The sequence below is a fragment of the Chelonoidis abingdonii genome, chromosome 1 (genome assembly GCF_003597395.2).
Source record: "Chelonoidis abingdonii isolate Lonesome George chromosome 1, CheloAbing_2.0, whole genome shotgun sequence".
NCBI classification, from domain to species: Eukaryota; Metazoa; Chordata; order Testudines; family Testudinidae; genus Chelonoidis; species Chelonoidis abingdonii.
The window spans coordinates 311,886,252-311,898,483 of NC_133769.1; the positions used below are offsets into that span (position 1 = coordinate 311,886,252).

General features: G+C 40.9%; 1 protein-coding gene across 2 annotated transcripts in view; it reads left to right on the forward strand.

Moving 5' to 3' along the window:
- GTF2F2 (general transcription factor IIF subunit 2) overlaps window positions 1-12,232 on the forward strand; it is a 182,654-nt gene that overhangs the window by 25,469 nt on the left and 144,953 nt on the right. The window contains exon 5 of one of the 2 annotated variants that reach the window (XM_075061576.1): window positions 2,626-2,664. The exons of the other annotated variant lie outside the window; for it this stretch is intronic. Within the exon in view, the coding sequence (XP_074917677.1) occupies window positions 2,626-2,664 (39 nt within the window). The remainder of the gene's footprint in view (window positions 1-2,625; window positions 2,665-12,232) is intronic. 2 annotated transcript variants of the gene reach the window in all.

Consider the following 12,232-nt stretch of genomic DNA (forward strand, 5'->3'; position numbering starts at 1 on the left):
AAGTGGTGCACTGTGGATACCGCCCGGAGGCTAATAACGTCGATTTCCGTCCACAACTAACTGTAATTCCGCATTTTAATACGAATTTAGCCTACTTCCTCTCGTGTCGGGGTGGAGTACAGAAATCGATTTAATACGAGCTCCGTTATACGATGATACAAGGGCGTTGTAGTGTGGACGGGTACAGCGTTAAATCGATTTAACGCTCTTTAAATCGATTTAAACGCGTAGTGTAGACCAGGCCTATGACAAGTATAACATGTTAAAGAGGCATCTAAACACGAAAAGACATGTTATGTTACTCCCATGGGAATAAAATGCCAGTGTATTTGAATGTTGCCAGGAATCTGCACTAATTTTGGGGATGCTGTAGGCAGGAAAGCTGTAATATATCCTCTATGTGTAGATATATGTGATAGTTGATTTTGTTCTCTCATTGAGCAAATAGTACCCTCTGTCATGAATTCTTCAGAGGCAGTGCCCAGAAGGAGATTTTTTTTGAGAGACTTCATTTTTTCTAATGCATTTAGTCCTCCAGCCTGTCAGTGCTCACAGGCACAAAATGAGGAAACAAACTGAACTAAAAAAGAAGAATACTCATTGAACTACAGTGATAACACACACAAAGAATCCTGTGGCATCCCTTATAGACTAACAGACGTTTTGGAGCATGAGCTTTCGTGGGTGAATACCCACTTGTTCAGATGTATGTCATGCAGACATGCATCTGACGAAGTGGGTATTCACCCACGAAAGCTCATGCTCCAAAATGTTTGTTAGTCTCTAAGGTGCAACAGGATTCTTTGCTGCTTTTACAGATCCAGACTAACACGGCTACCCCTCTGATAAGTGATAACAACACACTCTAGGATCTAAGTAAATAATCTGTAATGGTCGCTTTGGCAAGTCTGTTGAATTGAGTAGCTAAGGACAAATATGTCCTATTGGTGTGACACCGTATCAAAAGGAGGAAATACTGTTTTTATTCCTAATCCTGGAAAACATTTAGGAGAGGTGGAGGCAGGGAGAAAGAATTCAGTTTAGTTTTGAGTTGTCATACTTCTGTGCAGAAATGTTTCCTTACAGAATTCTGTAGGGTTCAATTCAGTAAAATATATCCACTGTCTTCCATCTCTTGCAAGGTTGTGTGTCTGTAGTTTGTGCCATACAGACCTTAGTATAGGGCAGGAGTGGGCAAACTTTTTGGCCCGAGGGCCACATTGGGGTTGCAAAATTGTATGGAGGGCCAGGTAGGGAAGGCTGTACCTCGCCAAACAGCCTGGGCCCTGTCCCCATCCACCCCCTCTCACTTCCTGCCCCCTGACTGCCCCTCAGAACCCCTGACCCATCCAAAGCCCTGTGCTCCTTGTCCCCTAACCGACCCCTCCCGGGACCCTCCACGCCTTATCCACCCCCCCACCCGCTCCCAGCCCCCTGACTGCTCTGACCCCTATCCACACCCTGCCCCCTGACTGCCCCTGAAATCCCCCCATCCCTTATCCAACCCCCCTGCCCTGACCCCCTTACCATGCCACTCAGAGCAGCATGTCTGGCAGCTGCACCGCCTGGCTAGAGCTAGACACGCTGCCGCGCTGCTCGGCAAGAGTGCGCAACTCCGCTGCCCAGAGTGCTGCCCACGCGGCAGCATGGCTGCGGGGAGGGGGGACAGCGGGGGCTAGCCTCCCTGGCCAGGAGCTCAAGGGCTGGGCAGGATGGGCCTGTTGGCCGGATGTGGCCCGCAGGCCTTAGTTTGCCCACCTCTGGTATAGGGAATAGGGTGCTTGTAAGTTTCAGCAAGGTACTTCATCACTTTGTTTCCCCCCACTCCCACCCCTTTCTGTCCTGTCTATTTTATTATAAGTGCCTTGGAGCAGGGACTCTTTGTATATACAGTGCCTAGCACAAAGGGGCTCTAGTGTCATTTGGGGGCTGTTTAAGACTACAGTTCTAGAAACAATAATAGTCAAATGATAAATCAGACAGCTGTGGAAGCAGGGTTACAGAAACAAACTCTTATTTTGTATTCTAAGCTGCAAGATAGCTGTAGAATAGACTGAGAGGTGGTTATCTCATGCTAATTAACGAGCACTACCCATATTCTGGAAATTCTTTAAACTCTCCGTCTGAAACGAGGATATATATATCTAACAAACTATAGAGATTTAACCTGGTTTAACTGTATCCAGTCTTCTCCCCATTTCTATTCCTTGCAAACTGTATGAGTGCAGATCTCTCTTCAGATCAATCTGCATTTCTAAACCTACAAAATAAAATGAGTTTTGACCAGCATGGCCTAATGAAGTAGAAGGTTTCTACTCATTATTTAAATCCAGTCTTGTCACTGACTCCACATAGGCAGCGGCCTGCACTCAGATGGTGCTTCTGTATGGAGTTTGTTGTAGGCTTGGACTCCAAATGAGACTTTTGTTGCTCTTTGTGGGGAATTGCCTCTTTCAAAGTATATTTATAAACTCTAAGGAAGTGACTCCTGTGTTTGTGGTATTTCTCATCCCTTTTATCCACTTGTATATTCTTGGATTTTTGCAAGTCACTTCTTAGACATACTTTAGAATAATTTTTGTCATAATCCAAGATCAAAGAAACATTATTGTTCTTTTTCTGCAGAAAGCCAGCCAGAAGAAAAATCTGAGAACAGCAATGCTGGTAAGTGTTGAACTCAGCTGCCTGGTACACTTGAGAAATGCTTTGCATCTAATAAAGAAATCCTCATTTTCAGTTTTTCTATTTTATTTTTAGTGTGCTAATTTCTTAAAGATTTGTTCAGGGTGACTAGATAGAGAAACACCATATATTTGAAAAATAACTTGAATTGACTGACAGCTATAATGAGAGACTTAAATTATTCATAGATTTTATAAGAAATGTAAAGTTGTTAGGAAAGGAAGAATAGTAAATCTTTAATATTTCTTGGAATCTTTTTTTAAGTGTTTGGATTCAGTATTTCTGTTTTTGGGTTGGTGTTTTTTTGTGGTCTCATGTTTGATAATTTGTAGTTGATGTTCTGTCTGACTTTTTGATGAGAAAGTATTTTTATTCTGTCTCATTCCCAAAATGTGGTATTTGGGTTTAACCCTACAGAGTCAGAAATCAAAAAAGGTCATATACTGGTTGTATTGCATTAATTCGATTCTGCATACTTAACTGTTGTGCACAGGATATAATAGCCAAGGAGGAGTCAAGAAAGGAAAAAATAATACTTGGATCAGTAGTAAGGTGGTTGTTTCAAAAGTGGCTTATCAAATAGGGTTAAAGATGATGGTGATATTTAAATCAGTTCAAATTGATGGACCACACATCAGTGATCTTTAGTTCAGAGAGCCACTGGGATAGGAAGTTCAGCACAAGAAATATCTATCCGTTACTGCACAACATGAACACTAATAAAATAAAGTCTGCATATATAAATTTTGAAAAGGTGGGATCCATTGTTTCTTTCAAATTGTGTGTCAAAGCAAGGATTTTAAAGAATTATTTTGTATAATAACCAATCTGTGTATATTAACATTTCTTTTCTAATTGTAGGAAAACTACATTTTCAAATGATGAGCTATAGTTGCTACAATAAAGAATGTAATAAGTATAGAAATTACATTTTGTGCTCTTACCGAAAGGTAGTGTAGTATGGTATGAAGGAAGTCACACATACATTTGGACTACCTCTGATTAGTCACAGAAAATCAGATATGGCTTGCCTAGAAACAAACTGTTCTATTGATTTTACTAAGGTCAGCAACATGTTTATGTATGATTATGTTGCTGGAGTTTCCAAATGAGCACATGAGAGCATGACGGTGTTAAGTGTTACTTAGGAAAATGTCCAGTTCCTCTTTTTTGAAATGAAAAGCTTCTGTTTGACGGAGAATGAAAATTATCATTAAAATGCAGAAGGAAATAAGGGCCAATATTAAGCAAGAACTTGGGGAATGGGGATATTAGACACAGCTAACATAAAATTTGGAGAGAAATGTAAGTCTTCTCAGAACATGGATTACCATTTACATGTACAAATAAAGTACAGTAAGGGCTATGATGACACTAAGTAAATGGTAGTGAAAGGGATTTTAGATTTAGATGGATTGCAAAGACTGGCTTCTTCCTTTTTTTCCCTCAAAACAATCCTTAAACACATGTCCAATATTAACTGTTTCAGAAAGACTCACCAGAATATTATTACTCATCCACCTCCATATAAATCTCTTAATGTTCCAATATTTTGACTTTTATTTGAATCACATCTTAACTTTAAAGGTTGCTGAAAGAGCATACCATTTAGTTCTGGGGTACTGAGAATAATTACTTCTGAGAAGGGATAGATTTCCAGTACTGAGCTGATTGAGATGCTTTCTGATAAAATGGACTAACCATGTCAAAGGGATCATTATGAGTGCTTAGAAATGTTTGTGTTGGGAATGCATTTGTAAAATTCCATAGTATATCTGTAGTTGGGAATGTTACATGATTATTTGTTAAAATCTGTTCATTCTGATTACTGTTTTACTCTTGTATTTTATGTGTGTTGTGACTTAAACAACTTGCCTGTAATGAACTTAGAGGTGAAAGTTTTATGCTACACCTCTATCTCGATATAACGCTGTCCTTGGGATCCAAAAAATCTTACTGTGTTAATATTGAACTTGCTTTGATCCACCGGAGTGTGCAACCCCACCCCTCACCCCTGAGCACTACTTTACCACGTTAAATCCAAATTTGTGTTATATTGGGCGTTATATCGAGGTGGCGGTGTACCTGGAAGCTGAGATTTGCTGTTTTCAGCTAGTGTATGTACAGCAGCTAGTAACTGCTAAAATCTTTCATAATGGTACCATTTATATTGTGTTGTATTTGACATTATTTTATTGTAAATATTTTTCTTTTTCTTTTTTCTTTTTTTTTTTTAATTGGACTGCAGTAGAACTGTCACATTCATTCCTCTTCCACGGAATTATTAAATTATTACCTCTCTCACCACAGACACCCTATATGATTTACTCCTGTTGACCACATGCTTACATGTAAATAAGTGCAGCAGTTTGGGATTTTGTTGTGCCTCATTATTATTTGTATTGCAGCAGTGCTTACAGACCTCAGTCAGGGATTGGAGTCCCATTATACTAGGCAATTGTGTACACATAATGAAAAGATGATCCCTACCTGAAGAATTTAGAATCTAAAAAACTAGAGACAGGGGATGGATACTAATAAATTGATGGATAGACTTGCATCACAATGTTTACAGAAAAAAATCTTGGCTGTCACATTTATTTTATTTGGTTAATGCATCTACATACAGTATACAGTACAACTATACATACAACTAAACATGTATGTTTATTCAGTAGTTGATGTGAATGATAAGCTATGTATCTATGAGATACCTGGAGCCTGTAGCAAGCCAATCATACACTTCACAGATCTAAATTCAGGTTTCAAAATCTTGACATGAATTCATAGCAAGCCCTGAACAACTGCTACTTAACACATATTTTCCTTTTGGACAACTTGTCACTTGTATTCTTTTCCTGAACTTGCCAGTGGGCAATCTTGATGCCCTCTGTTCTGGTGGGAAGAGATGCATCCTTTTTACAGTTTCCCTTGTGCATTCAAGCAAAAGGAGTTAATTATTTGATCTATACCTCAGGCAGTACAGCGTGAACCTAGTGTGTAAATTTTGTCTGCCACAAATATTCATGTGCTGACAAAGTGTAGACACAAATACTTAATTCTTAAATTGTCTGTAGATAGATAAACCTAATATAGTAAGAAATGTGAAATAATCCTGAAAGAAAGGAAATAATTTAGAGTATTTTAGGTTTTGATGACATTTGCGCTGGAAAACATGGAATACAATGCAAACAATTCTGTCAGGCAGGGAGAGCGGTAAAATTTGTATGGAAATTTGTATAAGGTTATGTAATTTTGTGCAACAATTTAAAAAAGATTTGCTGTTAGGCTCAAATTAGATTTCCTTTCTTCCACTTAAATATTTCAACATATATTTACTAATAATGTTTTGAAGGAAAGCTTTAACTCTGTGAAATATGGTTATCAGCAAGAGTTATGGTGCAACACTCCAATGAATTACTCTCCAAAAACAAAAAGACCTAATCGTTAAAAAACCCATTCAAGTGTGAAATGTACCGTTTTCCAGCTTGTGAAGTCATGTGTGACAAGGATCTCTAATTTCCTTCTATTCAAGCAGCAAAGAGTCCTGTGTCACTGTATAGACTAACAGACGTATTGGAGCATGAGCTTTCGTGGGTGAATACTCACTTCGTCGGATGCATGTCTTCTATTCAGTGTCTTCAGGAGTGAGCAGATACACACAACATTTATATTATGAACTCTTCGGTAATGCCTGGAAGCCCTAGTCAGGATTGAGGCTTCATTTGCTGTACAAACACAGGGTAGGGTAACAATCCCTGCCCCAGAGTGTATACAGTCTAGATTAAAAGGTCCAGCAAGCTTGGTTGAAAAAAATCAGTAAGATCAAGAAAAGGCCTTTGAGGGTTCTAGTCTTATTAATACTAAGAGTACTTTGTCTAAGCCTTTCAGCAAAGGATATTGCAAACATTGGGAAGAAGTAGGGAGGGAATACTAGTGTAAGGTGAAGAGCATGCATGAACATGGGCCAGCAATTATAGAAGTCCCTAGTGGCCAACTGTACATTTCAGTATACTATGAATATTTTATAATATTTGTTTGCTTTAACAGCACTGTCATGTTTTTTTCAGCTTGCAGTGGTCAGCAATTAATGTTTACCTCAATTGTAATTTATTTCAGTAATAAAAAAGAAAGTTTGTGCCTCATGCAGACAATTTGATTTCACTTTAGAGCTTTCAGTCTAGATCACTACTCTTGCATGTGCTGTCTGAACTGAAGGCCACAAGGTTCTGTTCTAAGTGCAAAGTTTGTGTTCCTTTCCAGAGTTCCTTGCCTCTCTAGACATGTCAGACATGCCTTGGTTGTTGATGTAGTAGACTAAACCAAATTACTGTCCTGGCTCAGATCAGAGAGTTTGCAGGATCTTCCTCCATGTCCTCTGTGATGAATTCCCAGAGTGAGCCTCACATTACGCAACCAGCCTTCACAGACTAGATAGAGGATTACAATGCCTTGTTAGTGACCACTGCTACTTTAGGTGGGGCTCCCGGAAGATAAGGTATCTTCAATTTCTCCTGCAGTCTCTAACTTTTTCAGAACAAACGAACATGTATTTTTCCCCCATTTTTTTTCAGTTCTGTGATGCAAAAGCATTGTCTTCTGCTGACTTCAGAGATGATGGTGGAAATATTGAGAGAGTTGAAAGGCTTAGACAAAGTACTCTTAGTATTAATAAGACTAGAACCCTCAAAGGCCTTTTCTTGATCTTACTGATTTTTTTCAACCAAGCTTGCTGGACCTCTAATTTATTTCTCTGTGTCACTGGTTTCAACATTGAACAAATATACTGCTTCCTCCCTAGTATTTGCGACAGAGTTTAACATCTCTGATGTACGTAAGCATTAAAGAGGCAACAAACTATACTAAATTTGTTGTTGCAATTGCTTATTCTATTTGTTTCTGAATACTTAGTTCCCTCATCACTAGTTTGTTTGCTTAATTCTCCTTCGTTCTTCATTGATAGAGCAGGTTGGGAGTGAATAAAGAAATTGTTTTTCCTCAATCTATTTATCATCTCACAAATTTGAGATCTGTTTCTAAAGTGTGAGGCTGCAGTAGCATCTCTTTATTTAGTAGTTTATATTAAATTACAGTTGTGAATTTCCTATTACCCAAACATCTACAAAAAAGCACTTTCTGCCTGAAATTTTGCATATAAGCCAAAGCAGAATTTTTTAGTAGTTTTGAGATCAATCAGACTCATCCATTTGAGGTATGTGACTTCAAAGAAACAACCGCTGTTTAATATTTGGAAAGGTCTTCTATTGTGTGTCTTTGTCATTGCATATCTCAAGAGTGTGGTGTCCAAATGCCAATTTCTCACATTTTCTAGGCTTCAGTTAGAACTAGTGCTTAAGAGTATTTTTAATTACACTGTTTGGATAATAATAGAAAAGGTATTTGCTATGGAGAAAAACAGATTTCTGGTTGTTTCTCTAAATTTCCACAAAGATAATATATTTGAGATGACTCATGAGCATCTAATACAGTGTTTCTCAAACTGGGGTCGCCGCTTGTGTAGGGAAAGCCCCTGGTGGGCCAGGCAGGTTTGTTTACCTCCCCCGTCTGCAGGTCTGGCCCATCGCGTCTCCCACTGCTGCAGTTCGCTGCTCCAGGCCAATAGGAGCTGCTGGAAGCGGCGCAGGCCAATGGACTTACTGGCCGCCACTTCCAGCCGTCCTGGTTGGCCTGCAGCGGCGAACCGCGGCCAGTAGGAGCCACGATCGGCTGGACCTACGGATGGGGCAGGTAAACAAACCGGTCCGACCCGCCAGGAGCTTTCCCTACGCAAGCGGCGACCTCAGTTTGAGAAACACTGATCTAATAGCTATCCAACATAGGGATCTATAGCAGGCTTTGGTCTGCTCCTGCCTTATTGCATCACAGAAACCTGCTCAGAAACCTCCAGTGATTAGATATACACACTATGTTGTTTATATGTGTTCCCTCCAACAATATCTTTATGGTCCCATGCAGCAATGCTATTTACAATGTTCCCTGTGCTTTTGGCTCTTTCTCCAGGGCCTGAGGAGCAGAGGTCTCCTTTCTCTAGGATCTTTTTGAGTGGGCTCAATTAGCCTGTTCATCCCAATCCTTCCTTCCTTGTGCCCTTCTTATCAGTCTTAAGCTGATGGGCTAAATGTCTCTTTAGCTCACCCAGCTTCCCCTCCCCACCTCCTTGGGATAACTGAGGTTAATTATCTGATCAGCTTTCTTTGGGGAAACTAATTGGTGGCAGAGTGATCAGCGTACAGGCTCACCTGTTAACTCCCTGCACTCTGTCACAGGATCATACAAACAAAGACCATGCTATTGTAATTCTCATATTCATCAGAGAATGCAAACACATTTTTCAAGTACAGTCAAACCTCACAATAATGCGCCCCGCCATAATGTGAAATCGCATATACCGTGATCACAGGTTGGCTCCCCTTTAAGGCATAATACAGTACTGTACCAGTGGTCCCCAACACCATGGCAGGGGAGAGAAGCTGCAGCCCCATGCCTGCCGGGGACAGAGAACTCCGAGGCTGCGGGTGCTGGTGCTCTCTGTCCCCAGCAGGAGCGGGGCCGCAGCTTATCTCCGGCTTCTCCGGGGCTGCAGACGCCGGTGCTCTCTGTACCCGGCAGGCGCGGGGCTGCGGCTCCTCTCCCCTGCTGGGCACTAGGCACTAGGTGGTGCACATCAATGCTCTGTGTTGGGGACCACTGACAAACTGACTGGCTTGAAACCCCGCTGTACCGCGACCCTGCATTTATCGCGATGGAAGTTTTTGGACCCTAAACATCGTGTTATAGCGGGGTTTCATTGTACCAACTAATAGGGTTCCCTCATCATAATGAGTGGATAAGCCAAGGTAAGGTGTGTGTGTGTGTGTCAGTTATAATACCAACATTAACTAAACATTTGGAGACCCTTTGGGTGGATTATTTTTAAACAATCGCCTTCTAATTTTTTTACCTTAAAATGTTGGTGTGTTGACTTGAGCTCAGATGTCTTCACGGTCTAATAGTGATTTAAGTGAAAAGCTATTATGTACAATTGTAATTAACAGTTTGGGGACCTTTTTATTTCTGAAGCAGCAGAGTAATACTCTATTCTAGAGGTCTCAAATGAACAGGATTTGTTTTAAATGACATGTCTGTAATTGAAATGGTGTTACTCTATTGCCACTACAGGTAGAAACTATTTTTTTTAAAAGACTGTTTCTTTAGCTGCATGTGGTACTTATACCACACTTCCGTAAAATCATTATTCAGAGTCTAGCACTGCTATTAGCAGGTGACTGTACTTTCCTCTCCTTTCAGTTTACCTGATTATTAAGACTCTACAGCTCTCACACTCTTTAACATCGAACCTTAACTTCCTTCTGGAGTTCTCACCTCACTTCTCATCCACTCTTATTTCTGTGTAAATGATCATCTCTGGAAATGAATATTTAAGATTACATTCCATATATTAATATATAGCATTTTTATCTTAAAAGTGCTTTATAAACGTTAATTTACTTGTCTCGAATGTCTTACTCCTTCTCGACTTCTTTAGCGAATGCCACTCCTCATAGACTTGTTTTTAATTGACATAGCAGAATTACCTCTCTTTTTCATTGGACTGCTCTTGACTTCACTATTAGTGGCCACTTCCTTGTTAAGTTTAACATTTCTCCCTTAGGGTTGTCTACATTAGGAAGGATTATCTAACAAAAGGCTAGCCAGCCCCAACCTAATCAAAATCTTTTCACTAATATAGACATAGGTTAAAACCTTAATACCCCTCAGTTTAGCTGGTCAAGGTAACATGTTATCTAAACCTGACTCCTTTTTCTAAGCTAGACAAACTCTTTAACAAAATAACCTCTACATCTCTTTCTCCAGCTGACTACTCAAAAATTTTATTCTTCCCTAATTTAGATGGGACAAATCCCCCTATGATGGTTGGCTATCTAAATTCTGTTCTCTTGCTCTTATATAGTTTACCCCATTTATCGTAAATCTGGACAGTTCCTCTGGTATGACAACCACCACAGGGCCTATAAAACTACTGTCGGGTACCTGGAGAACTCTGGTTTGTGTGTATGCTATGACATCTTCAAATCTTGCTTGACTTAGTATAGCACCTTTTTCAGAATGCTTAAAATCCAATATTCTGTGTCTAAGTGCAGAGGTTGCTGGCAATCTTCAGTTCCTACTGAAATATAACCTTCCCGTTTCACCTTTAATCTTCCATCCCTTTCCACTTTGAAAGAGAATCCTGTGGCACCTTATAGACTAACAGAGGTTTTGGAGCGTGAGCTTTCGTGGGTGAATACCCACTTCGTCAGACGCAGGTAGTGGAAATTTCCAGGGGCAGGTATATATATGCTAAAACAAACAGAGAGAGAGGAGGGTCCTGAGTAGATGGTCATTTCTTAAGTGACCTCAGTGATCTGAGGAATGGCCTGTAGAAATTTGGATGAGAGTGCGGGCGCTCCGCGTAGTAAAACTGCATGTGACAAACACACTCCTTTATCACCTCTGTGATGAAAGTCAGGATGGTTTCTGAGCTGTGAGAGCATGCGCTGGACTACGGTTATAGCAATGTGTTGCTTTCACATGTCTGCGTGTGCAGCCGGCGAACATCATATGTCCAACCGCATTCGACCTAGGAGATCCATGTGGAGTTCTCCTTCTGGCCGTGTGTGGGACTGTTAATCAGTGCACGTCAGATTGTCCTGAATAGTTTGATCGCAGACGGCGAAATAGCTCCAGATCGCCACAGAACGTGATCATTGGGGGGGTGGCAGGGCAGAAAGAGAATCCCGAGATTCGGAACAGACGGTCTCTGGCTGATAAGTATAGAAGAGATTACAAATTGCGGGGGTAAGACCTTACGTGTGGCCCCCATGTGTCAGGTAGGATATTAAGACAGTACAGTCCTTTCCTTTGGAGAGATGAAGTGAGGCTGAATCTCCTTCTATTAGTGAAGCCGTTTTATGGAAGTGGTTATGAATGAAGGTCCAGGAGAATTCTTTTTTGATGTTTCTGTTCTGTATAGAGTCTGATCAGGGTTCCTCAGTTCTCTTTGACAGGAAGGGCATAATCAACACGGGGTCGTGTAGACGGCAGGAATAGGCAGTCGGATTTTTGTACCTTATCATTTGTATGGATCCATCCTGCATGCAAAGGTAAGAGATATCGTCTGATTCTGTGCAAAGTTTCTGTCATGATAGGAGTCCACTCCAATGGCTAAACTGCAGTGCCTGCATGGTCAAGTACAGAGGGGTAGCCGTAGTCTGGATCTGAAAGCAGCAGAGAAGCCTGACCGTATAGACGAACAGAGGTTGGAGCGAGCGTCGGGGTGCAAGACGCACTGTCAGACACAGTAGTCAGCCACGCATCTGGAGAAACAAAGACATGACGGCTCGAATTAACAGAACCAGTTCCCTCCATTGGTGTTGCACACCTCTATGCTAGATACAGGGCCTCACCCCCCTGACTTGAACTAACCGCGTTATCTCTAGCTTGCTGCACATTCTATACTGCCCTGGAAATTTCCACACTGGCTGCGGAC